This window comes from Chaetodon auriga, chromosome 22 (genome assembly GCF_051107435.1).
Source record: "Chaetodon auriga isolate fChaAug3 chromosome 22, fChaAug3.hap1, whole genome shotgun sequence".
Taxonomy (NCBI): Eukaryota; Metazoa; Chordata; class Actinopteri; order Chaetodontiformes; family Chaetodontidae; genus Chaetodon; species Chaetodon auriga.
This window is the reverse complement of record NC_135095.1, coordinates 5839382-5867279: the sequence shown is the minus strand read 5'-3', so window position 1 is coordinate 5867279 and position 27898 is coordinate 5839382. Positions and strand designations below refer to the sequence as shown.

The window sequence follows — 27898 nt, the reverse complement described above, 5'->3', positions numbered from 1 at the left end:
GACCTGCGGCAGCCCTCAGAAAGTGGGAAGTTTTCGCCAAAGGATTCTGTCTAAAAATTAATCACCTTCATGTCGACTCTGTTGGATACTAACCTGCCGATGCTATGGTTACCTTTATTACGGTAGGAACTGCTTTAATTAGTTTAATTTGGTGCTTTATGGGTCATTTTTGTTGCCGAAGAAGTGTTATTGCGGAATTTGACACGAAAGAAATGACAGAAACTTATCCAAAGTGTTCAGTATGTTCATCAGACTTTTAAAGATGCCAAAGACTGACAAAGTTGCATTAAGTGCATGAAATCGTGTGATGAGCAGCTTCGGAGCTGCTGCAGTTAGAACTGAAGCTTGAATAGCCTTTTAAAAAGTTTTAGAAACTGAATTTGGCAGCAGGGTTGCGTCTAAATTGGTTCTGAGTGTTCCACATTAAATATTTACTTTTTGTATAAAAGAAGAGTTTCATGATCTGTTCAAGGACTCATTTCTTCCACTGAACTTGAGCTTGGCAGGTAAAACAAAGTAGAATGTGACGCAACGCTGTGCGCTGCTTGAAGGCAAAGCAGTGCGAAAAAACTCACTCCTTCTACGCGTCTGTGTGTGTGTGTGTGTGTGTGTGTGTGCGCGCACAGGTAGACAAAAGGGTTGGGTCTTTCCAAAGCTAGTTTACGCACACAAACATGAGAGGCTGCCGCTGTTTCCACTCGCACTCGGGAGTGTTTCTTCTCTCCAAGGCGTGTGCGGCGCGTTGGAGGGAGCGGAACTGGCTGAATGCGCACGGGAACGGTTCAGATGAGGTTCAGCTTGTATTTTTGGATTACCGACGCGCTAATTGCGCCTCGGCTCGCTGTTAGAGGGAGTGAAAGCTGATATGTCACCGCTGACTCCCAGCACAAAGGCGCTGAATCCTTTCCCTCCCTGTGCGTTCTCAGCCCCGTGTGCATGCGTGCTTGTTTGTTTGTGTATGCATGCAAACTATAGCCTGTGTGCGCATGAGGCGGAGAGAGTGAACGGCCTCTGTGCGCGCAGAGGCCCTCTCCAGCGTCTTCTGCAGCCTTACGCTCTCCCAAATTTGCCTTCTTGGATAAATGCAACTAAATAATTTAGGATTTTTGGAACGAGTGAGGACACAGTAATGCTACGTGTGCCAGTGACTGTCAACACAAGATTATGTGTATGAAAAACTGTGAAAGTCACAGATTTCTCCACTTGTTTAAGGAAATACAAACTTTTAAAGACAAATGAGGCCAAATAGGAAGTCAAAAATCGATTTTTTTTTTTTTTTCCACTTTACGGAGCTGAGGTTTGCTGTGCAGAGTTGTGGATAATGTGTATGTGGATACATCTTATATCTCGTAATTTGCCCCCAGCTGTGCAGGGGTAATATTCCTCCTCAGATAAAAGAGTTCGAATGTCGAGAGCTGTTGAAGGCATCAGAGCCAAACAGCCCCGTAACCCAAAAATACTCGTGCTGTGTGTGCGCGTGCATGCCCGTGCGTGCGTGTCCAGTGTGATAATATAACATGGAAGCAATTCTGCGTAATGGCCTGAACTGTGCTACGGTGCAGTTGGCTATGTCTGTTAATGACATGTGGTCTGGGCAGCTTTGCGTAATGGCGCGCATCAGTGGGCGTCTTGAGCCTTTGGTGGATGCTTTCCCGCTGCTGTGGGAGTCCACTCATGTGTGTGCGTGCATGTGTTGGAGTGTGCGCATGAGGCGGAGGCCGTTGGAGCAGCTGTTGCAGCGGTGGATATGACGCAGAGCCCCTCCTGACATGCACAGGCACACAGCAGGACAAGGAAATCAGGGCGCAAGGAAGGAGGCAAGCAACAGGGGCCGGTCCCATTCTGTAACTCCCTTTATGGGCACTTGAGTCAAAAATGGCCTCCCAGGCACCCTGAGATAAGCTTTCTACTACAGCTTTGGGCTTTTGCACGTTAGAGCTCAGAGTGCAGTGCAGCTGCAACAGCTCAGAACTCACAACTTTAACAACAATCATTTTGTGTTTTGCTGCAGAAGACAGAAATTAGGAGTGAGGGGTGTGAACAGATTAGGGGCTGGGCTCCAGGAAAACATTTAGTAAATAAGGGTAGAAAGGGGCCAAAATAGCTCCCTGGTGGCTGATAATGTTACTATGGAGAGTTTCTGTTGTCCGTTTTGGCTCTGTATTCCAACCTTTTTGTGCTTTTGTCCATCCAACTCGTTTCATCTGCTTTACTCTTCTCTCCGTGCAGCAGTTTCATTTGTTGCCCCAATTTCTTTTATTTATGTTGCAGCTCTTGTCTAGCAACACCATATGACAGAAGTAAACAACATCAAACTTAGCCCCAAGGTTCGTGATGCAGTTTTGACTTTTAACACGCTGGTTTAAAATTCCCAGACAAACAGAGGAAATGTGTGAGGGGAGGATGACTGTAACTACTGAAATACCAGTGAGAAAAGACGACTGCCAACACAAATGTCAAAGATCAAGGCTGAAATGTGTCTTAAATGATACACACTGCCCCCTGGGAAGACGTCTCATAAGGCGTCCGTTCATGCAGTATCGTACAGTCTCATGTTGAAGTGTCTCTCTTGGAAGCTTGAATTCCCTTTTAATTTGCAATGCTGGTCAATGGATTACAGCATTAGCCACACACTTAACAAGGGAAAGGCAGCTGCGGTGGATCGTTGCTGTCATCCCATCGCAGATGTTTCACTCATATGGGTTCATGACACCTCCAAAGGGACTGACTGGAAGTTCTAGTGTCCTTGAGCCTCCCTGTTCTGGAAATCTATTCACTCAACATGTGATGTTTCACATTTCTTCACCTCTCCACATGCTGCGGCAATATGTGTTATTCGGTTTGCGCTTCAACTTCAAAACAGCTCATCGAGTTTGATTATGTCACTGTTGGCAAGACAACGGAGGGAGAGACAAGTCAGGTGAACAAAAGAAGGTGCCCAATTGAAAATTCACCCCAGAGACCGCTCATGCATTAATCCAGCCCTGCCAGAAGCTGGTCGCTGGTTGTTAGAACTCAGATGTCAGACTGTAGGCAGATCACCATCACCTGTTTGTAATAAGAAATGTCTAAAAAGCCCATATGAACACACTGGCTGTTCAAAGATGGAAGACAAAATCCACAGTTCTAATTCGGGGTAGACAGCAGTAGCATCAAGTGGAAATCACCTGATTTTGGCACAGACCCAGATTCATGTCAGGCACTTTCCTTTTCAGTTACGCTGCAAATCTCCTCAAACATATCCAAATCATCCAGTCACCTGCTTCGCATTAAGATCAAATCAAATTTAGAGAACAAATGCACCGTGTGCCTTTTACATCAACTTGTCCAAAGAGGACAAACTTGGTGGGTGAGAGTGAACAAAACACTGGAATTGTGAAATTGCTACGTCATATCACAGATGTTTTCTACAGTTATGTCACATTCAAACACACCAACAGTAACTTTCGCCTTCCCTGAGGTGCACCCATCTCGACACATCACCCCTCTGCAGCTCTACAAGCACTTAGCGGACGTCTCTTGCAGGTTGTTGCTGCTTTTCAAGACACTGAAGGGTTTTGTAATTAAAGTCGAGTGGAGCTCAAGTACTTTTCTGATAGATTTGCGTCAAATGTGATGTTTGCAAGGCTACTGGGATAAGGACCTAAAGGGTTAGTAGGACCTTTTTCTAGCAAGTTAGTGAACATGAGTGACATCACTTTACAAGGTGTCTGTGTACTGAAGTCCTTTAAACCTGACTTAAACCTAAATACTAAGAGATTCTGCGAAGTGATGTGAGTAAACTGCAGGTCTGTGCTGCTTCATTCCAAAGGGATGAGAGAGGCAAAGCTGTGGGTGAGCTCAGCTCGTGTTTAGGACGAAGGGTTTTTTTCCGTACTCCCCTTCCTCCTCTGTGTGGATCAAGCTGTTGCCCTCATCCTATATGGTTGCAGTTTCACAGCCCTGCCTGCTCCGGGATGGTTTACACATTTAGCGGAGTGTTTATACGCTGCACATTCTTATGGCTAGTTAGAGCAAAACATACTGTAAGGATCTGGATCAGTCAGCTTTCCGTGCACTGGGGGACAGAAACAACACAGTGCTGAGAAGCAGTGAGCAGAAACACACATAATCATGTCAGGACACTCATTTAGGGAATTCATTTCTTTAACCTTTAACCTAAACTGCTTACCTTCACGTAAACAATCCTGAATTGTTACTGAAATCCCAGCACTGCTCTAATGAAGCAAAAGTTTCAGCATCTTTCCCACAATGCCCCGACAGAGCAGATAGAGATCATGTGGTTTCAAGGTGAGGCCCGGCCGTCATATGACAGCTCAGCCCTCCCCTTTCTGTCCGACCCGGTAATCTGCCTCTCTGTCTCAACGATTTTCTTTATCTCCCTCACATTCACTGTCTGGATCTTTACGTCCCTCATCTGTTGCCTGTTTTCTTTATGTCCCCCTCTTCATCTCCGACTCTCCCTCCCAGCCTGTTTTTCTTTTCACTCTGTCTGTTTCCACATGAAAAGGGAGACTCAGTGACCTCCTGATAGCGTCCTGATCCTGATACAGCTGATCACTGATAGTGTTGACTCGGATGAATTCCAGTACAAGCCTATCTTTCATTTACTTCTGTGCCTCTACAGATGTGACTATTGTTCTACATAGATTATATCTGAGCCATTAATCTATGTTGATGTGCAGTATTTGGTTACTTTTAGATCCATATTACCAGACGTTTCAAGCCTGGATCATGTCTGGATGTTGCTGGAGTGCATTTAAACTTTACAGTAAGATAAATGAATGCAGAGAAATCACATGTCTTGTTTAATCCTATCAAACTGACAGCGCACATCTCTGGCAGCTTCCTCTCTGTCGACCAGCATGCTAACGATTAATTTCTGGGAAGCAGGTCACTAATCAAATTGACTGCTTCCTGATTGATTTGCAAGTTTCCTGCCTTAACTCATACAAAAAAAAAATTATTTCTACATGCAGGTCCTATAAATTCACCAGAGATCTAATTAATTAGTTCCAATGCATCTCACCTGTGAAGGTGCATTGCTGGTTTGTTTTTATCTGTATTCAATATGTTTTTGCTTTTTATGCAATTAAAATCCACATAACCACAACACATATATACAGAAGCTGGAAACTTTCTTATGTGTTTAAGGTATTAAGTACTGGAAGAAGTATTCAAAAGTAAAAGTGGCAATGCATTACAAGGAAACGTCCTACATTCAAAATCCTCTTGAATAAATGTAATGCAATAAAAGGCACAATATTTCCCTCTGGCGTCTGGTGGAGTAGAAGTATAAAGTAAAACGGAACAATAAATGGAAACACTAATCAAGTACTGTAACACTGAACTCACATACACACATTACCAATTTATCAACTGTGCTGCTGGATTACATTTAGTGATTATATTAGATTAGTATCAGGGGGGTATTTCCATTCAGGTGATTATTGATTCCTAATTATCATTCACTATGAAACTACAGCCAAATTCAGATTAATCTGTTTCAGCAGTAATTTACACCATCTGAGCTGGTAAGCTGGAAAACCTGCTTTTCTTGAAAGGACTCTTGCATTTCCTCCTTGTTTTACACAGATTATTCTGTCACAGCGGTAATACCAGAGAGGCTGTTTTTAAAATACCTGTCACAGATGGTTTGGCCGATACTGTTGTATAATCACAGCTCGAACAGAAGGGAGCAGCCACCTTCATTTTCTTCTTATGGAAAGAGATGCCTATAGGTGACATCTGTGAGGACTGATGTGTCAGGTTAGTGGCCACCTTTGATATTTGAGCTGACAGATGTTCAGACCGCCTCGGGGTGAAACCTGCAGCTTAGAGTCTACACCACACACACACACACACACACACACACACACACACACACACACACACACGCACACACGCACACACAATCCCTACTTGTCCCCCCATTTGGTTAAACTCTAACCCAAACATGAGACTAATCCTAACTTTAATCTTCACCTGTTGTTGAAAAATGTCTTCAAGTCATATATTGTTGCTGTCTGACGGGAACCACGTGTCTCCAAATTGTCACCTTTTCGTGAGCTAAGAAAAACAGGGATGCATACCACAACTAAATTGGAGATAAATGGTTTTCCCCGCACAGTGAATTTTTACAGCCACTCTGTTTATATACAGTAAAAGTTTCATTGTAGAGCATGAAATTTCCCTGAAGTCATAAAATTCAAATGACTCTATTGGCTTGGCCATAAGCTGATGCAGTATCGCCAAAGTGCTCTTCAAATACTGACAGTAGTAATGTTTAATCTGTCACAGATAATGCACTTGATAGCCTTCATTGATTTAAAAAGTGTGCTGGTGTGGTGCGTTCATGTGGTTGGAGGCTCCCACATCTGAGACGTCAGAGTTCTCAAATCTCAAATCAAAATCTATATATCTATATACGACACGTGTTTATATGTATGATTGTGTGGACGGGAGAGGTTGTTACCTGGGTGAGGATGTGTTCGTGTGTGTATATATGTAAAGTCCTGGAGGAGGGATTGTCTTGGATTAATCAGGGCATGTGTGGGTAATGTGTGTGTGTGTGTGTGTTTGGTTGTTTGTATGAGAGGTATTGACATGTCTTCAGTGGTCCTGGTCAGGTTGGCATGTGGAGTAAGGAGTATGACGCATGGCGGAGAACATAAAGAAAACACATAGTGTTAATGATATGTTGCGAATCAATATGATTTAACCACTAATAACACATTAATGAAAATAATAGAATAATACTCAAATAATTATTATGGACAATACAATTTAATGATATGAGGTTTATATAGCAATGAGGAATGAGGCCAGAACTGGGCCATAAGAGAAGCGAGTGAGAGGCCCCTGCAGCAACACAACTGGAAGCCCCAGCGGGAGACTGGGAGGGCAGGTCAGTGAAGGCATCCCCTCCCATCCCCCTTTAGTTTATTTATTTATTTGATTTTGGATTTGCTTTGGCCGTGCACAAACCCAGAGGAGGGCGCTGGTCCATTGCAGGTTTTATGAGCACTAAGACTGCAGAGTTGTGTATGTTGGTGTGATGATGATGATGATGATGATGATGATGGATGGGCAGCAGAGGCATTTATGTTGCGTTTTAAAATCTAAAAGAACAGATGTTATTGCTCCTTCTTTTAAGCCAACATGGGTTCCCTGTTTTCACAGAACTGCCTTGAACACAGACAAAGAGTGGATTTCATAATCCTTGCTCAGTGCTGTGCCCTGTGTTCCTGCAGGGTATATCTGGCTGCTGTTTATCCCCCAGGTGCATCCCTGCCTTTTGGCTTTGTTTCATTACTGAATAGGAGGCTACCGCTGTTGCGACGCATGTGTTCGTCCGCTCACAGAGCGGATGTCCCAGTGAGACTCTTTATTGGAGATGACATTAACATTATCTTTACTCTCAACAGGATCCGCTGGCATCAGATGTCAAGTAGTCTGCCACACTTCTTGAGGAATCTCTGTGGCCACCGTATCTCCAGCGTGTAGTCTGAGGAGGCGTATGGTTTAACACCTTAACTAAGTGTAAATGCATGCGAAGCTAAATGAAGAGTATGCAGTTATACTTTATTGTAGAAAATGAGAGTTTTATAAATATTTTAGTATTTTATTCAGTATTTTATTACCTTTTTATTTGTATCGCTTTGAGCTGCAGGAACTCCAATTTCCCTGCAGGGGGGGAGTATATAAAAAAACAATTCATATGTTGTTTGTTTGGCCTTGCATGCTGAAAGAGTTGGGAATCCTGATGTTCCTGCGTAGGAGTTGTAATCTGTAGATGAGTGTGTCTCCAAAGCGTTAGCTAAATTAATCATAAAAAAATGGCTAAGATCAACTCAACCCAACAACTATTTTCATGTATTTTTAGGACTTAAACTGTGTTTGTTTCATGGTTTCATTAAGATTTATGGTTTCCCATCAAAGCATGAATTAAGAATGCAGGATAGATGGTAAAACAATTAGTAAAACCAGAGCGAAGGAAAATTATCATTTTGGTACTGAAGTGCATAATTTCTTGCCACAGTGCGTGTGGAAGGACAGCTGTGGTTACTTTGTTTCCATCTAATAAGCATTGCAAAACACAAATGACAAAAATGGGGATTGGATGCGGGAAAAGCACGATCCTCCTTTGTACTGGAGATGCATTGCATGACTTGCAGGGAGCCTGAACAGTTAACAGAGCTGTTAACATCGTGTGAAGGCAAATGAAGGCCTCATGGCAAATTCAAATACGTGCATTCATTCAAATGCAGGAATACGGTAAACAATAGTGGCATGGGTGTTCAGTGTTTAACGTGACAGCCTGAGTAGTGCAGCTCTTTCCTATGCATGTCAGTGTTTTTCCATGCCTGATATGGATATACGTTTCTAGCACTTCTGTTTCACCAAATGAAAGAGTAAGCATTTCTTTTTTAGAGAGATGGTGTGCAGAACTTTACATGCCCAGACAAATTTTCAGCAGGAGAATAATTGGGGTAAATTAGTGGCACTCTGGTGATATTCCAAGCACTACACTGGGGGGCAGCTGCTATTTCACTTTCACATTATTACCAGTGTGCTAGTGCTGACAAGGAGCTTCGGCCTACATACGTATGCACTTGTCTTTATGTCATTTGCATGAAACATCTGTGATAGAACCTCAAAGTAGAACATGACTAACTTTGAAGCATGCAAAGTGTGCTGGGAATCGAGCAGAGTGCAGAGATGATCTGATAATTTAACATTGTTTGTGGTATCTGAACATAGAGAATGCATTCAATGAGGTTATTGTATTGTCAGATATTCAGTGTATGACATTAATTCCTAAACATGCTCCTGAACATTCACTGAAGCTGTAAATTCCTGGCAATTCATCACATGGTCTTTGACATATTTCCAACCAACCTATCCAACCTCTAGTTGTGCAGACGTTGCACTCTGAAACGAGAATGTCACCGTTACAGTGGTGCTAGAGGAAGAATCAGGGGATCACAAAAGTCTCTGAGTGACTGTCTATCAGATAGACTGACTGTGCCGTCACTAAAGCCATTAGCATAGCTACAAAGTCTAGCCTGTGCATGCAGAAAGCTCTCCTTGACTGTGTTCGCACTGCCATGTGACTCCCAAGCCTCGGATGACCAGTAATAAAACTGCACTCCATATTTCAGTAAGGACATCATGGCGATGTGACACAGCTTGATGCTAGTCAGACATAGCTAAATACAAACTGAGTGAATCTAAATTCAACTCAGCAGACTTATCAAAGTTTTGGCCGCTTGAAGGACTGATGTTGGCACAGAGGAGAAGACAGTAATGAAAAGAAAGATAAATAGCAACTTGATTGGTTTTTGGACGGACTCCTGACTTTCTCCCGAATGCTTGCATTGTAAACAAAATGGGACAGAAATGGATTTTTGTCAACTTAATATTGCTATCCTGGTGTGACAGGAGCCGTGATGTGTCCCAGCATGACCAGATTATAAAAGTGGGTCCTTGTGGTTGTCCCATTGTGAAAGTGCTTAAGTGCTGGTTTGGATGGCGAAGGCTGCAGCGTGCTCTGTGAGAAAAACACAACATCCTGTCTCAGACAGTACTGTAGGCGCCAAGAACATCAGCATGGACAAAATGCTAATTTAACACAGTGGGCTTGACAGGAGCCTGCCAAAATATTCTTAGAAACTCTAGCATCATTGTCTTGAAAGTGAAGACAATTGTATTCTTCTACCATTTCTTCCAGAAGAGGTTTGTTTTTGACACTCATGTATTTTGACAGGACGGCGTAACGCATGTTTAGAAGGCAACCCTCATATCTTTAAACAATCCCCTGTCAACACTCGGCTGTTTGTGGTGGACTGAAAGATTTTGCTTCGAACCATTCACAAGCTGAGAGATGCTGAGGAGCAAAACCGTGAAATACTAGAGATTCTTTCATTTTGTAAAGGAAAATAAAACCGACTCGACAGTCAGGTAGCTAATCGAGCGGCACAGGTAAAGCGCCCGAAGAGTTTCATTCAGATACCTGTTGTTTACCTTTAGCGATATCTGCTCTGACAGCGATGAAAAGCGCAGAATCGAAACATATGGTTTGTCTTTAAAGAGTAATGCGTATTGTTCCGCATTGACTGATTGTACGATAAGGCTCAAGTCAGGATTTGTCTCCTGGGTTGAGAGATGAAAGGTATCTGAGGACAAGACGCTCACTTCCTGCTGCTGCTTGAACACACGCTTTTTGAATCCTCACCTTGTGTGTGGAGAAGAGTTTTAGACAGGCACTGAAAACAATGCCAGCGTCTAATTTGAGCAAAAAGGAACGAATCTGACGTCTGTGACATGCAGTCGGTGGAGCAGGAGGCATGCCTCTCTGTAGGTGTCTGGTAAAGTGAGGCAAAGAAGGTGCCCCCATTTAAGTTGTGACTCATCGTGAGACATTTGCCTCAGAATAGTTGTTTTGGGAGCCTGAAACATCTTGAAATATTGATGAATTTCAGCCAGTAAATGTTTTACAGTGTAAACACACGTGCACAGACATGTAACATATAAACTGGTCCAGGGATGCTTTTATCCTGAGTGCTCACAGTACGGTTTGTGCAGGTGTTTTTAGAACTGGCCGGAGCAAACTAATGAAGACCTACAATGACAGCACTCATCCCCAAACCTTTACAAAATGAGGTTGTGACAGCAAACTGTACCGATGTGTTTCACTGTTCATGAATTCAAAGTTTAATTTGTAAGAAGAAGAATATTATTTCCTCTTTTAAAAGCTACAGTGGGAAGTCGCTTGAAGTATAAAAACACAGCGAACACACGTACGCATGCACACAGCTCTCTCGAAGTTCAAAGCATTCCTTTGGACAAACACAACAAAAACTAAGTGGGAACCACAAGTCATAGATCTGGCTATGATTTCCACCATCTTCCCTTTAACCATGCGATACGCTGGCATGAAAAAAAAGCTCACTTGTCAGATGACAAATAGTGCCGGGGAGAACGAAAGAGCAGAGCAGATCCTATCATGAAGACATTCATCTTGACTTTTGTTCCAGAAACTCAGATATTGTTGTTTGCTGAGGCGCTTGTAGTAATTTCGTGCAGTTCATTCTTCATTCATCACTAAGGGGAAGGTTGATCATGTGTGCTGCATGTGGCGCATTACGTTAGACACTCATTTGATCCGAGCTAATCTACCATGGTTCGAGAGTTTATTAATGACGAACCCAAGTAGGAGATGTGCGGGTTTAATTTGAGGGCTCTGATTTCTCCCACTTGGCATCGGGAACATCATGTGCTTTGCTAAAACAAACACTGATGTCAAAAGTTAAAGGGAGGAGAAAAAAAAGTTAATCTTTGATAGTTATCACGTCAGCTTTAATATCGCTGATAATATCTTTTATGTCTTACTCGTGAAATCATCTGTTACTCTGTGAACTGCCAGGGGTAAAAAAAAAAAAAATAGCAGCTGGACCACAAGGGTCTGCATCACAACTTTCCTCAGGAAATCATTTCATGACTCGCTTGTTGTTGAAATGTCGACTATTTGCTGAAAACCTAAAAAGCCAAAACACAGTCAGCCTGGAGCTTTTTTGGGGCCCTTGGAGTTGTAGGGCTCCAGGGCACTTCTACACTTTGCCCGCTTGGTAATCCAGCCCTGGTCCCTGGACCATTAATCCAGGAAATACTACCATCTCGCACACACACTCACACACACACACCGAAGCAAGGTCAAAGCCACTGTTGAGCTCTACAGTCTATTCCTGTGTCTGTGATTCTATTAGGCTTGACACCGGATTAGCTTCCCTGATCTCTGCGGCTGATTTGGGTTGGTTATTACAACCTATTACTGCTCCGTCTCTCTCACTCTCACACATAAACAGTGCTGACACTCCCATCCGCCACATCTCTCGCAGAGTGCTCAGATCACACAGTTCTCATTTGTCGACCCCACTCCTGTGTTCGGCCTTCGTTTGCTCTCCTCCCGAGGCTCCATGTCAAGCCCGTGGAGACGTTGTGGATTTAAGCGCTGGTGTGATATGAAGTGAACTGTAACTCTAAAGTTTTTTTTTTTTTTTGTAAAAAAGAGGGCAGCTGGAAGAAAGAGCACAGACCTCTGCTGAGTGTGTGTTTGCGTGTAACCCAGTCAGAGAGGACCCTGTCAGATACACGGCATAATGAAAAACCACATCAAAGTAATAACACATTCTTTTCCTTCACCCTTTGAGAAGACCGCAGAAATCTAACACTGCGGCCGGCCCTGTTGTGTCTGTCTGGCCCGTTGTGTAAGACGGAGATGGACAGAGGCTTTCGTCTTCTATCTTTCACTCAAGGACTAAACAGGCGTGTGTCAACACTGCCGCGCTGGTTTATCCGATAGGCCGGGCGGGGACAAACATGTGCCACTGAGGGTTGGGAGTCTGCAAGTGCACTTTGCCACCCAAACACTTCAGCAGCTGGTTTCACTCAGCAGATCGTCTTCTGTGTTTGAAGTGTGAAGCCTCGGATAAACAGGAGCACGCTCCGGTGAGGCATGCTCTGGCCTCTCAGTGGTGCGTGGTAAGCTGCATCTGCATCAGCACCGCGCTTTTTCAGAGGCTAATGACTTGCATTATGGGAAATGTCAGATCTAGCTTTGAGATCTTGAGGCATACTTAAGTTGTAGGACTAATGGTCGGGATATCGCAGCCCCTGCTTGCTTCGACCGTTATTTTAAAAATCTGTCTCGCACAAGTCCTCTGACTTTAGAAAAGTACAATAATGAACTTTAAATGTAAAATACACATCTGTCAGCCTAAAACACGAATTACGTTTGCAACGGAGTGCAATACAGCTCTACTTTGCACTAATTTCTTGGCTGCCAGAGGCTTTCATAAGAGCTAAATTCCAAAGTCTTCTAAACAGAATTAAAGGTGCCCTGAGGAGTTTTCTGATTACTTTCAGCGGTACTCACCAAAACACATTTTGTGTATCCTTGAGGCCCTACCAACATGTCGCATCCAATCCCTTCCTTGTAAAACATTCGCAAAGCCAATTCCCTTTTATATAAATATGACATATGACATATTTTTGCCTTTTTTAGAAAAGAGGAGAAAGGAGGGGGGACGGCATGCAGTAGGAGTCCAAGGTCAGGCTCTAGCCACAACCACATTGTGGTTCATGGACAGCGTCTTAGCCCCTAAACCACGAGGTTGTCCCCAAATTTCTTTTCAATGTAGTAACCTGCATTGTCTAAACCTATTTTCACATGCCTGCAGTCAACTTCTTTCCTGCCTTTGCTGGCACATTGCTGCATTTCTTGGCATGCTGCAGATCAGTGCAATAGTGTGAACGCATTTGTAGGAATGTGTTTTGCATTGCGCATGTGCACCCACTCCAAGAACAAACAAAATGGGGACCCACTGGTAAACCCATTGCTCCATAGAGCTACTAGAGTTCCACTTCCACAGGGTGCTTTTAAGGTACCTCTGTGGTGGACTTTAGATCTTTTCCTCCCCTCACTGAGCAGCAGTTTACTGATGTTAAAGTTCAAGTGTTAAAGTTCAAATGTCTCAGTTGCAAACAATTACCATTTGGAGCCAGTCATTGCTTTAACTGTCATTGGTATTTTCTGGGAGTTGTGAGGTGAAATCATACATTTTACTGACAGTTCTAAAGTAGTTCATTCATTTGAGCCCTGTCATGAAAGCATAATTTATAAGGGGGGTCAACCCTGCAGGAAAAATCAACTTTGTTTGATAGTCTGCAGTGTTTACGGGAACAACCTGTGCTTGGCTGTCATGCTTTATTGTTTTTAGCTGATGGATAGACTTGCTGATAGACTGCATCCAGCTATAAATTCCACTGTCCAACCAAAACCTCTGTTTGGCCCACTAAGACAATCAGAAAACTGAACTGTAATTTCACTATTATTCTGTCTAAAACAGTGAGTTACAGCAGTGAATGATGGTTAGTTTCCCTTGCTCCGCACCATACACCAGCCCGTATCTGTACCAAGTCACGTTGGACAATAAAGGATCAAGCGGAGGTCACTTTTGAAAACATTGTTTTCAACATTTTCTCTCTTCCCTTTCTGCCATATGTAGTCAGACCCGCTGCAAGGTGTGTGTTCTCTTTTGCCTTTGCATGTCAGGTGAAGGAATGTATACCTGTAGGTATGTACATACAGTGTGAAGTACATGTACACTAACTGTGTGCACACACGCCAAACTCTCCAAAACACACGTGGCATCTTTTATCACACAGCTCATACACGCTTTGACATCACTTTCCCTCTCTTAAAAGCTGACATGAACACATGCACCACACCAAAGACATTCACCTTTCCAACCACACTCAGGCACAAATTAGTTTTCTCAAGGGATAATCACGGCGAATGCAGATGACTCACCTGGCAGGAGACAGCGAAACATTCAGAGGATAATTCAGTGTTATGATTGGAATTCTGCCCTTCCCTTAGCTTAACACCCCTGGGGTGAAAAGAGAGCAAGGTGGGAGGCGGAGGAAGACAAGGAGGATAAGCTGCCCCGTCTTAACAAACTAAGTCACATAGTGGGGGTCCGTAGATGCTGCTCTACCCCCAGGAAGTGGACAATTGGAAGGCTTATTAAAGGAATAGTTCAACATTTTGGGAAATCCACTTATTTGTCTTCTTGCAGAGAGTAAGGTGAGAACTCACTGTCGTGTTTGCAAGCTAAATATGAAGCTATTGCCAGCTGCTGGTTAGCTTAGCTTAGCATTGAGCCTGGGCAGGCAATTGGTAACAAAACCAGCACTTCCAAAACTCACTAACACATTATATCTTGTTTAGTTCAAATGAAAATGTGTGAAAATTTGGTGTGGCAGAAGCTCAGGTAGAGCTTAGTGAGTAGAGGAGATAAAAGATTTCACTGCAGAAGGTGGGTGTGTATTCCAAAATGGTCAGTATTTCACACTGATAAAGAATTCCACCCCGGTGTTCCCCCTATGACCTTGCAACACCTTTTTTTTAAATCTGTATTAAAGCACTTCCACAAGTTCAAACTGTATTTGCGTGTGCTTTCTGAATATTGTTTTCCATTTAGCTCTCTAATACAACAGCAGTGTGAACCAAGTGGTTAAACACATTCTCATTTTTTAAATTCCTTGATAGTCTGCAAATGGCACCACAACTTTCCCCTGCCCAGGATATTTCAAGAGCTCTGTAATCAGTGGAAAACCTGTGAAACTTCTCTGGCTTTTCCTGCTTTTCCTCTCACAAACAGACCAGAGGATCAGGAGTCTGAGATGAAAAACTTCAGACAGATGAGCTGCATTCAACCTCCTATTGTTTCTGTCTCTCGTCTGCACAAGTACACATGTACACATGTACATCTGCATAAAAGTTAGTTGCACATATTTATCACATCTTTCCATCAGTTTGGCTTTCTTGAGGTCATAAAAACACTTTGGCCTTTTACCATTTTGCAGCTTAGGACCACAGAAACCACTAGTTGTGAATAGTTGTGTAATTTTATGTAGCTATTTAGCATACCATTGATTGCAAGCATATCCAAACCTACACAACAGCCGAGACTAGCAGTGTCAATCATCTCATTTCTCTTCATGCTCTTTTTTGGGGGGTAAACAACTTTTGATATTTCTCTTCAGTTTTTATGTTTTGATGAATTATAATTTGCAGAACAAATACTTGGCTGGAAACTGAGCTGCAGGCTGGATCTCTCTATCTGTCATTTTCTCTCTCTCTCTCTCCCTGCCGTAACATCTGGAGTCAATTGGACAGTATTAGGGCTCAGACATTGCCGGGTGAAAATCCCTCTGGAGGATTTGCTGGTTTGGCACACTGCTCGCTAAGCCCTGTCACTAAGCCCCCTGACTGCATCATCACTGGGGTCTCCACGTTAACTGTAACACACTCCATCCATCGCGACATTCTCAAATCTGTGCAGTTGTGGTTTCCTGAGCCAGCAGGTTTTTTTGCTCAGAGCCACAAAGAGGAAAAAGTTCGAACTAATGGGTCCGGGGTGGATTTTTTATTGTAGGTAATCTTGCTTGATTATGAGGGCAGCCAGACAATTTTAACATAGGGTTTCACTTCTATCACCTGATGCAAAAATATGAAAGACCAATGCTTAGTTTGTCCTTATTGTGCCAAAAGCCCCACTGAGTTTGGACTATGGCAGTTTACAGTGTTTCAGGGAAACTATTCAAACACTGTAGGTGGTCCAGACTGGACAACACAGTGTGTGTTTCAGCCCAGTGTGTGTTTACCAAAGTCATGTTCAGGGAACCGCAGGCATTGATGCTTGCAAGTGAGGTCAGAATCTATATTTAGAGAGGTGATATGCTGCTTTTTTAAATATTAACTGGCTATATTCAATTTATTTTTTATAATCATCATTTAATTTGCATCAGCTGTATATATATTTTTTTATCAGTTAATGTCATAATATTTATTTATTTCACAGTTATGTGACTTCTGTATTCTCTTTTTATTCTGTTTTTGTCTTTTCTCTGTCTATGTGTTTTATTCTAGCAGCTGTCTTATTTTGAAATTCTGTTACTTTTGCAGTTGTTTTAATTCCATACATGTTACTCTGTTAAAGGGTGAATGACATGAGAAACTTTTAGGTTTTTGTTACTACATGAAAATAAAACTAACCACAGTTTTATCAAACATTTTATCAACAGTGACTGTGGTTGTAGTATTTCTGTTATCCTCAGCCTTCGCTGCTGCTCAAACGCTTCTGCGGTTTGCCTGCTCAGTTTATCTACAAAGTGAAAGATGGCTGCCGATTCATTTGTGTGAGTTTTGTCAACTACAGATTGTATAATGTGAATGAGCTGAGGCAACCAGCAGCAAGTCTTTTTCAGTTTGCTTTAATCATCTTCCATGTTAGGTTGATCAGACATTAAATGAGTTGTTTTTAGACATGATTTCCAGTCTCAGTAAAGGGTCATCCTCTGTCCATATAACTTGCACAGTTAAGCATTTATCGTTGTTTCTTGTGGCTATGTGTTATTATCTGACTATAAGCTGCCACAGGTGTAAGATGGAATATACAGTATGACACAAAAAAAGAGTGTAGGGTCATGTACGGTCTGCAGAATTTGCCTCAGGACAGCGTGCATGAGAACGAAACACACACAGGAAATTTTCTAGCAGTTACCGCGGGAGCTGGCAGAGACACCGTGAAACACATATAGCTGTACGTCAATTACAGCACAGTGGGAACCTGTTTGACTAATCAGATTGCTTTGCTGAAAGCGTCTGTTGTGTAACTGAGCTAGTGGAACACTCACCGCCAACAGCATCCACCTGGAAACATGCAGTAAAAACAAGCCTGTGAGAAATGTTGTCTTAAAGTATGACAAGCAAAACGCAACTTAAGACTTTAAGAAGTTAAGTTGTTTTCACTGCTGCGTTTCGGGAGATCTGCACCATCAACTGCGGCATATAAATTTACGGCCCACTGCTCCTCGCCTTTCCTCGCACCGTGAGGTTGGGATGACTCAACTGGCAGAGATGTTCAGGGGAGGCGCGCCTGTACTGCTCTCCTCCTGCTCCACATGCGACGGTGAATCTCTAATTAGTTTAGAGCAGGTGTTCTTACATTTTTAGCCTGGCAGCCAAAACAGAAGTTTAATCGTTTGCCCTTACACTCAGGGTCAGTGCAACTTAGACCTTATATGTTCCTGTCAAGTCCAGACATAGCGCATGAGTTGAATGACCCATTTCATGTGCCAGGTAAAGCTGCACATGTAAGGTAAGGTGCAAATTATAAATACATCTGTGCTCATATTTTACATTTACACGTGTTATTTGCTAGATGCTTGCTCAAATGCTGCTGTTTTGCAGGTTTGAATGCTTGGATGTCACAAGTTAATGTCTCCAAAGTTACGAGTTTTTCCCTTTCCTTTCCCTCTGTGGCGTTTGGCAGCAGTTGGCTTGCCTTATTAAGCATTACAGCCAGTAGATTACCAGACTAGCGTCCCAGTTACAATCAGTTCAGAGGTTAGACAGTGATTTGCTGGTCACTGTCGTTTTTATCCCAACTCCTTAAAATAGCTTAATCTTCTCCTGCTTTTATTTCACCCTTAGCCTTGCTGCCATATTCAGTTCCTTCTCCCTCTCCTGATGGTCCTCTCCTGGCGAATTTCAGTATTTAGGTGCCTCACTGCCACGTGCTTTACTTCCTCCCCATTCTCTGGATCCTTCAAAAGTCTGCTTGCCTCAAAGTGAGGAGGTTGTAGTTTCATTTTTGCTTGAATTAACCTGCAGTCGGTAGTGTCCACTATGTCCTTCACAATCCATCGTGCACACAAAAAACCCCACTGATGTGCACATGCACACACCCAAATACAGGAACGCATGAAATGATACGCATCCAGACAGGAGGGTTGTTTTTGAGGCTCAGAGCGATGAGGCGCATGCACTTGCTCATAAAGACACACATGAGAGTTCCACACTTGCATTTCTCATGTTTTTTTACATGTTAGGTGTACATTCCTGGAGTTGGGCCACATCACTCAAAAGTTCAGACGCATACACAAACAGAACAAACCCCGACATGATCGGACTTTCATTGCCTCAGGCTCTGCTGACATTTGCATAGAAGAACAACAAAGAAGCACATGCGCACACACACAGGCCTGCTCTCTGTTGCTGCATGTACCGGTGTGTCAGTGGAGGAGATCGTTTTAGTGACTTTTTCTTTTGCGGTGAACTGACGACATGTGGAATATAAACACATAGTAAAGCCATGCTGCCTGCGCTGCTACGCAGCTGCTATCGCTGCACATGCAAAGTTAGAAGCAAAGCAAGGCTGCACAGAAATGAAAAGTACTACTAAGAACAGCCACAATTGAAGGCAGGGTGAAAAGCAAATATGGGACAATATGTGATAATTTAATATGTTTAAATCAAAGGATGTGGAAAAAATGCCAAGACACTTTCAGAGAGTCTCTCCTGGAACCCATTCATAGCATTGCACACAAAAAGTGACAGAAATAGTTGTTTTAAAATTGGACGCAGCCCCCCCCAATTCCAGCTTCAGTAGTTCCTTGCTCTCTGCAGTTGTCAGCAGTTTCCACCCACACTGATGCATCATGGTGTCTGGCCATGCATGTGCACACAAACAACACAAAACCTCATGTTGTCCATCACATCACAGTCAGTTGCAGCCGTCCGGTACGTCACTGCTGTCTGTGCTCCTGCTAAGACGCCTCCACACTGAGGCTGATTATCTGCATCAATCCCTCAGGAGTTAAAAGCTGAGAGGGCATGAGCCTGCAGCTCGTACCTGTGGCTCCCACAGACTGCACATTCCCAGATCTCTGGCAAATGTAACCTCAGGGCAGCTCTTCCATCTTATATACATACTGTCACATTTGTGCCTGCTTGCACCGTACGTTATGTGCGTTTCTATGCGCAGCAGCTCGAAGCGTCAGCACCAGCATGTGCCAGATTAACTGCTTCAGTGAGCGTGGAGAGCAGGTGAGACAAGGATCTTGGCAATTTACCCACTTCTATATCCTAGGGAATCATTAGCAGAGGTATTTTGGACATGGAGAGGGAAATGGACAAACACAGTGATGAAGGTAGAGCTTAGAAACGTAGAAACGTGCACACACACACTCTGTATTTGGGGTCATTTGATGATTTGTATTAACAATTGATACTGTGCTTTCAATGTTGGACAATCTTTGATTTGGAATGTGAGGAAAGTTGCCTCGGTATTTTGGAAAAAAAAAAACTTCAGATTGACTGAATTGTATTGGGTTTTTGGGAGTTTCTGAATTACATAACACTCTTCCTGTGTGCGAGAAGGGCAAGTGGATAGAGAAAGGAGAGAAGTGAGGATGAATATGAGCAGTGTGAGATCATGAGCGGATGAGGAGGAGATAATGTTAGAGGGAGGGGAGGCGGGCCGGACACTGACCTAATGGGTCTTGAGCCTCCTAAGCTGAAGATATGAAGGGAGCAAATGGAATGAGACAAATATTAATAACTTGTCCGCAAACATTAGTTCTTTGAAAAGTAAACCCTTTTTACTTTTGAGCAAGGAGGCTTTGTGCTCCTGATGCTTTCTGTAATCCTTTTCCATTTGACCTGAAAAGCTTCTGATGCGTCTGTTAAATATAACGCAGGTCTTGTGATGGTGGGTTGGGTGGGTGAGGTTTTGGTGTTTCTTTGTGCGTGTAGCAGGTCATTGCATTCCTCTCTAGCCAGCTGGATTCGAGATATTGAATAATGGTCTTTGTAAGGAAAAAACTGAACAATAAATTTTAAAATCAAGGTTATACAGAAACTTCAAGTAGGAAGACAGGTATGTATTGTTCGGAGAAAAAAGAAAAAGGTTGATGGGAAACTATGAACTAAGCAGACAGGGTAGCTTTACTTCAGTATTAGCACAAAGCTTCAGTCTCAAGTAAGACCCTTGGCTGCAGGGGTTCAGGAAGAGGTCCACCCTCTTCTGTCCAAACCAGGTTTCTAGAAAATTCTAAATCTAAAAGGCACAGTTACATCAGATCTGGGTAAGTGCATTGCATCCTACTGCTATTTCTACTTGGTGGAATGGGCCAGAGCAAGTCTTTCCTTTATTTCTGACTTTTTTCTGTGTGCCTAGATCAGCCATAGAGCATGAATCTGCAGGTGAAGGTACTCCGTGTTGTACAGTATAGTTAACAATACTTGCTTACAATGTGACTCTTTGGATCTTCAAGTGTCAGATATGAGAAAAGTTTTGGGAAATTTGCTTGTTTGCGGTTTTGTTTTCAGCAGGGACAAGTACAGTTATGTGATTTTCACTAGTTACATGACAATTTGTGTTGATCTCCCTACTGATGAAACGCTCAAGCCACTCCCTGTCATCCTCATTACGTCTTCTTGTCCTTTCATCCTTCCCTTCACATCTTCCTTCACTCCCTCCTTTGTCCCAATGACCAACCCGCCTCCTTCCCGGTCCCTCGCCGCTGCCTGAGGGCAGAGATTACCTGAGTGACTCTGGCATTTGAATGAAGGAAACTGGTCCTTTTTTACGTAATCTTAGGACGTTGGAGCTGACACTAATACCTGTCCTGACCTGTCCTCAAATGTCTGTCTTGTGTGTCAGTGACAGTAAATCAAGGTGGATAAAACAATTCATCCTTAGTCATTTGATGACTCTTTGTGACAAATATTTTTTGTCCATCATGTTTTTTCCTTTCTGTTTTGTGTGTCAAGCTCGCTTATATTGAACTTCCAGGGTGCAACTTGAGTTTGGTTGTGCTGAATTCATCAGCGTTTCAGATCATGTTTGAGATTGAAATGTGTTGGACGTGCTGTCATATGCAGGTTTTAGGGAGGATAGTGATGCAAAGAGAACCAGAACTGAATTTAAACATATACATACATGATTTACACATGATTACAGTTAGATAAAAGGGCTGAATTTATTAAAGTTGAAGCAAATCTGGTCATTGATGCACGGGATAATGACCGGGACTCAAAAACGGCTTACATGAGATGTTTCCAACCACAGACACAGTTGTGGCCCTGTGAGGCAGTAGGTGCTTTGAGCTAAATGCTAACATCTGCACCAACTAATACCCTCAATGACAATGGTTACCGTGTTCGCCATCATAGTTTAGAGTTCAGAGTGTTAGCATGCTAACATTTGTTAATGAGCACTAAACGCAAAGCGCAGCTGAGGGTGATGGAAATGTTACTGGTTTTGCAGGTATTTGTATAGTATCTGTGTGAATATCTGAACGAAGTTTCACAGCAATTCATCTGGTTGTCGACTGACTGAGTGGCCTGGCCATCTCCAGAGCTATGCTGCTGGTACGGCTAACAATTACTGAGTTTAGAACATCAGTTAGGTGCAGAGTATCAGCTCTCAGACGTTTTTTTGCCTTCTGCGCTTGTGTTTTAAAAGTTTGTCTCGGGATGATTTAAATACTGAGCACTGACATTTGAGCAATCAAGACAAGTCCAGCTGTACCGCCATTGTCAGAGTCTGTCTGAAATAAACTGATTTCAGTGTCACCATTAAGCATTTTTGGTCAAGTATTGAACACATCTAGTAGAGGAAAACTTCCAAACATGTCTTTTAAAATCATTCGAATGACTTAGTATCAACACCCCAACCAAGGTTGTATTTTTTTACTATGTGTGTCAGACTTTGTGATTGAAAGATTAATCTTGTTTTTCCTTTAGCAGTTTAGGCAGATTTTTGGCTGGAGAATTGGTTGTTGGCACCAGAGAATGCCAGAAAACAATTGGCTAATATTCATGATAATTTAATGGGAGTCACATGGGTTGATGTGATGGTGCAGAAAGACAAAGTCCCAAAATCCTGCATTCCAGTTTCACCCAGTTCTGTGCCTATTTTCAGGCCACAGCAACATCTGAATGTCACATGAAAAATATATTTTCCTTGAGCAATTATCCATTAAAGTGTGAAGCACAACACTTAGAGGCACATAGTGAATTTCTTGTAAACATGCTTACTGCTGTGTTGAATCTCTTCTTTGAGTGAAAAAGTTAATTTAAGGAAAACTGCACGCTTACAAAAGACACGCTGATGGTGACCTCACCCTAAAAACATCAGGCTGGTAATAAGCACCAGTTACGAATTTCCCATTCTGAACAAAACCTCACAATCTCTGATGACCTGTAGATGAATGTGAGGAATCCTCTGACAGTTCCCTGAGGCTTCAGATGTTTCTTCTTGCCCAGACCTGCTCCTTTAGTAATTTATAGTATGTACACAGTGCATTTACTCCTTCAGCTAACCAACACCCTCTGAATCAGATCCAGTGGCAGCAAAGTTCTGACGATTGCTGCAAATAAAGGATTGCATGGTCCTCTTTTGGTAGACTCTTTTGGCTAGTGGGACATTTTAACCACCCAGAAATCTTGAACTTACTCAGACCTCAAGCTAAAGGCAATGCTGTTTTTAGTAATATGCACAAACAATGTCAGTTGAGGGAGGTGGGTGGGTGGGCTCCGTCTCAGCTACTGTCACCTGGATGCCTTTGAAACAGGTGGACCCATAATATCCTGACAATCTGTGCCTGCACACCAATGTATTTTATTGCATTTTAGCTGTCTGCAGCATTAACATCTGTCAGCCTTGTTCTTATTTTCCCCTCATTATTTTTCCCTTCATCTCTCTCCCAGGCACACTTTGACTTTCATAGACTGCATTTACTTCCTGACCCTAAACCTCAGTGTAACCAGCACCTAATTTCAAGCCTAGCCCTAAACTCCAGTCCTTGTCCCAAAATAACTTCTCATAGAGGTGAGGACGGGCAAAGTGTCCTCAGTGGGGAGGTGTTTCCTCATTTTCCCGTCCTTGTGCAGACGTTTGTTGGGACAATGAGCATAGAAGCACAGAACAGCATACGGTGCATACACACACATACACACACACACACTGTCTCATTATTACGCTGCCTGCTGAGAGAGCTATCATCACCCACTGTGCTTCATGAGCCAGAATGTCACCAGAAACCACAGTGAAAGGCTTTTCTGGTAGTGATTATGGCATATGCAGTGTTCATGTGCCAGGTGTTTGATTTATACATTTGGATTTAATCACCAAAGCAGAGGCAAAGATGTTGAGTTCAGACTGAAAGGTTGCTAAGTTGTCAAAGTGTGATGGTTTTGATTTTTCATACACAGCCCTGCCCCATTAAAGACAAGGATCAACATAGTCCCTGTCACCACAGCTGGGGATGAGCTTCAATAGGAGCTCATCACATCTGCTTCTTTTAAGGGAAGATTATTTCAGGCTGAGGAGCAAATATTAATAAACCTTACAGTATCCAGATGTGCTTTTAAGGGCAGATGCTGTATTTTTTTTTTAGTTCAGTTCATATTTCATAAACTATTGAAATTCCTGTCTGTTTGGCACACTTTAGAGCTAACTGGCAAAGCTTTTTGCAGGTGTCTTTGTATGGGCCTGACAGTTTTTGTTGAGTCCATGAATTTTATGTTACGGCTAAAATAAATCAGTTTAAAGGACAACTCTAGAACATCTCTCTGGCTCTGTTGCATTGATCTTGATCCAGTTTAAACTGCCCGTTGTGAGTCCGACAGTGTTAATTTCTCTGAGATGTAGCTGTATGAATGTACGCACTATAAGTCTATATGTGATTTCCAGAAAATTGATCACAGTAAGTTTGTGTGTGGGTGTGTGTGTGTCTGTGTGCAGATGCCTTTTCTGAGCCATTGATTGCAAGGTGACATTGCCGCTGAACAGATACCGCTCCCTCCCTCCATTCAACAGCTGTATCATTCAGCCATAACGTTGCTGATGGGAACAAGTCACCTCTTTTTGTTTGCAGCCGTCTGTTTGTCCATCATCTCTCACCTTTTTCTCTCCTCCTCTCTAAAAGACATGTCAACCTTTGCTCGTCACAGGAAGGTTTAGTCAACATGTTTGTGGGCAAAAACTACAGATTGCCACCTGCTTATTAGTGGGAATACTATGATTACACAGGGTGCAACATCAGAAAAGTATGCTGATTTTGCGACAGATTGCATTCATTTTTCTTAAAGGAAATACTGGTGTTTATTAGCCAGGGGGCCTGGCAACGATAAGCTAGGATTGGCAGCCGCTTTAGCAAAAAAGAGAGAGTTTGTCAAGACAGAAGTTAGAGCTAAAGGGAAAGTGAATATTAAACTTATATTTGTAAGGCGGCCAGAAGCACAACTCCAAATGAATGCTACTATTGCTCGGTGTCTGCTGGATGTGTGAATAAGCTAAAGATGCTAACAAGTTTGCCATATCATCTTGAAAGCCGCTCATGTGTCAGTGTTTGTTTCTCCTGCACCCAAGTGGTTGAAATATCAGCCATTGTAGATTTAAAACGCGGGAGAAATGTCCAGACTTACCGTGAAAAGCTGGACAAAAAGGAAATAAATGAAAAACACTCTCTTCCCTACAAATTTCACTTTGTGGAACTTTTCAGTGGCAAAACTGTGGTTGCAGTTGGTGGCTGCTAATGTGTGGAACTTTATGAATGAGGCTTGCACAAGCAGCCCCTGTTCTGACTAGGAATAAACATGTGGCACTGAAACATCTGCTTTTGCACCAACATATACAAACATTAGAAAAATGCTCTCTGACATGGATGATGTGACACTATATGAATGTTCTCATCATCACAACAGGCCTTTTAAACTCCTCTGGAGGAGAAAACAGACTCAGACACCCAAACAAATGGAAAAACCTGGAACTCATTTCGATTTGAGCAGAGGATTTGGTGTGCCCAAATAAAATGTAAATGTCACCTTTGAAGGCACCAAAGCTCGTAAGTGTTCAGTTTTTGATATTTCACATACCATGCAACTGGCTTAAAAGCTGGTTGTGTCTTGTAGATCAGCTCTGTCTAATTTAAAGCCTTACCTGTCATTACACATGAAGTCAAGCTATTTCACTTTTCAGTGTCTCTTGAACTTGTTATGCAGTATAGAGGCTGTTTAATGTGAAGCAGGGTCTTACCTCTCAGAGTCATCCTGCTGGTGCGGGAAATCAAACTGGCAACCTTCCCATCACAAAAGTGCTTCTCCACCTGTAAACGACATTTTAATTTACAGTTAGTGTGACATTACTTTTCGAGTTCACACAGTCATCTTTTTGCCTCGATCACCGAAGTGTCTGATGCTGTCAAAGAGAGACAGAGACACAGTTTGGCGACACAGCAAAGTGTGTGTTTGTTAGGTGTGTGTGAGCCAGGTTTCATTCTGCGCAGTTTAACTGCTCATGCTAAGCATTTCCATGTATTACTCTGAACAGAATTATGGGTGTTTTATAGTCACATGGTATGTTGTACATGCGGTAGTACGTTCCCATAACTGTGTGTTCATATCAACATACACACACACAGACAAAAACACAGAACACAAACAGCTGTGATTCCATTATTATTGATGACATAGACTTAAATTCATTTCCTGGAGACTTGCTCTAACCATAACCACAACCACTACTTGCCAAACCCTAACCTTAAACGAAGTCTTTATCCACACACACACACACACACACACACACACAGCTGCTATTTACACTGTGGTAACCAAGTTCAAGTTAAAGGTTCCCACAAAGCCTCAGAGACTTTCACAGCTTTAACCCTGAGAGAAAACTGAACAATCCCCTCAGGCAAGCTCAGGCAAGTTTGTTTGCAAAATAATGACAATGAGATAATGACGGGAAGCATAACCCACACTGAATCTTCAATCTGTGCCAAGGATTTTATAGTACCTAATATCCTCCATGAGCTTTGTGCCACAGCCGCTGCTGCAGCTTCAACTGTTGATCATGTTGGTAAGCAGCCAAATCAGCAGCCAAACTACAAGAATTCATTTCCTGCTGTCTTGAGAACACCAGCATGCACCTCTCACCTCACACAGCATCTCCCATGGTACACCTGACAACCTCTGGTACACTGGACTGACATTCATGTTAATTGTTCATTAAGAAAGAAAAGTTCTAAATTCTGTACGGAAGAAAATCAGAAGTATGTGCATATCTCTTAAAAGTTTCTCTCCCTCTGTCTTTGCAGATCTTACAGGTGAATCTAGTGATGTCCATCCTGCTGTATGTGATGGTCCTCGTGTACCTCTATGGTATCCAGGCAACCAACATGGACAGCAGTCGTCAGGGGCAACAGCAGCAACAGCAGCAGCCGAGTCCCGACCCCTTAAACTCGCTAATCATCCAGTTGCTTCAGGCTGACCTGACGAGGGGGAAGATCAGGGGGAACCAAAGCCAACAGGGGAAAAGCCGGGACATGGAGCCCCGGGACACGCTGCCTCCTCTCCTCAGTGCAAACTTTCCTTTGGAGGAGCAAGGTGATGCGGAGCAGTGGGGGATGGGGGGTCGCAGTGGAGTGAGCAGTGACGATGTGGTCGACCAGCAGGTGATGCTGTTGAACACGGACCTTCTCAGGCAGCACAAGCGGTACAACTCGCCTCGGGTGCTGCTGAGCGACCGGCCGCCGCTGCAGCCGCCACCGCTGTATCTCGCTGACGATTTCGTGAGCGGCGGACTGGACGGAGGGGCAGCGGCAAACAAGACAAGAAAGAAGCGTTACGCTGAGCACAGGAGCTATCGCGGGGAATACTCTGTGTGCGACAGCGAGAGCCAGTGGGTGACAGATAAAACCCAAGCAGTGGACACTAGGGGGGACCCTGTCACTGTTCTGGCCAAAATTAAAACCAGTGCCACGCAGGACATCAAACAGTACTTTTATGAGACCCGCTGCCGGACCCCCAGGCCCTTCAAAGGTGGCTGCAGGGGCATTGATGACAAGAACTGGAATTCGCAGTGCAAGACGACTCAGACGTACGTTCGAGCGCTGACGCAGGTTCGCAATTCAGTGGGCTGGAGGTGGATACGCATAGACACTTCCTGCGTCTGTGCATTGTCAAGGAAACGTCATAGGACGTAAACAAAACAATACAAAGCCTGCAGGGGACTACCTGCTTGGAATTCTACTTCCTGTATAGGATTTTATTTCCTGTTCACAGTGCTCCCTGCCACAGGATTATGTGTCATGGTGGTGAAGAGCAACATTCTGCTATAAAACGATACTTCTACTGAAGAAAACCTGGGTCCATTTAAATGATATTTCACATTAATGTGCTGCAAGTCCACATGCCAGTGCAGCGCCGCTGTTATGGAAGAACTCGTTTGAGAGGGGATGGGGAGGGAGGGGGTGAGTGTGTGAGGGGGAACTGTACATATAAATTATTTAAATTATATGAAATGCATGTAGTTTATACATGTTTATCTATCTATATATGACGTATGAATATATTTGTGTTATTTATTGAAGTCTTCTTCAAACGGAAAAAATGTCTATAAAAAGGAATGAAACAAGCTATGAACTCATTTTGAGACTATAATACAGAGCTGGGCAGCAAAGGTGCTTCACAGTAAGA

At 43.0% G+C, this 27898-nt stretch overlaps 1 protein-coding gene across 1 annotated transcript; it reads left to right on the top strand.

Moving 5' to 3' along the window:
* Window positions 1-27637, top strand: ntf3 (neurotrophin 3). Its single transcript, XM_076722447.1, has 2 exons — window positions 1-122; window positions 26518-27637. Exons 1-2 carry the CDS (start codon window positions 105-107, stop codon window positions 27403-27405), a joined length of 906 nt encoding a protein of 301 aa, XP_076578562.1. The 5' UTR covers window positions 1-104; the 3' UTR covers window positions 27406-27637.
* The last annotated feature ends 261 nt before the right edge of the window (window positions 27638-27898 follow it).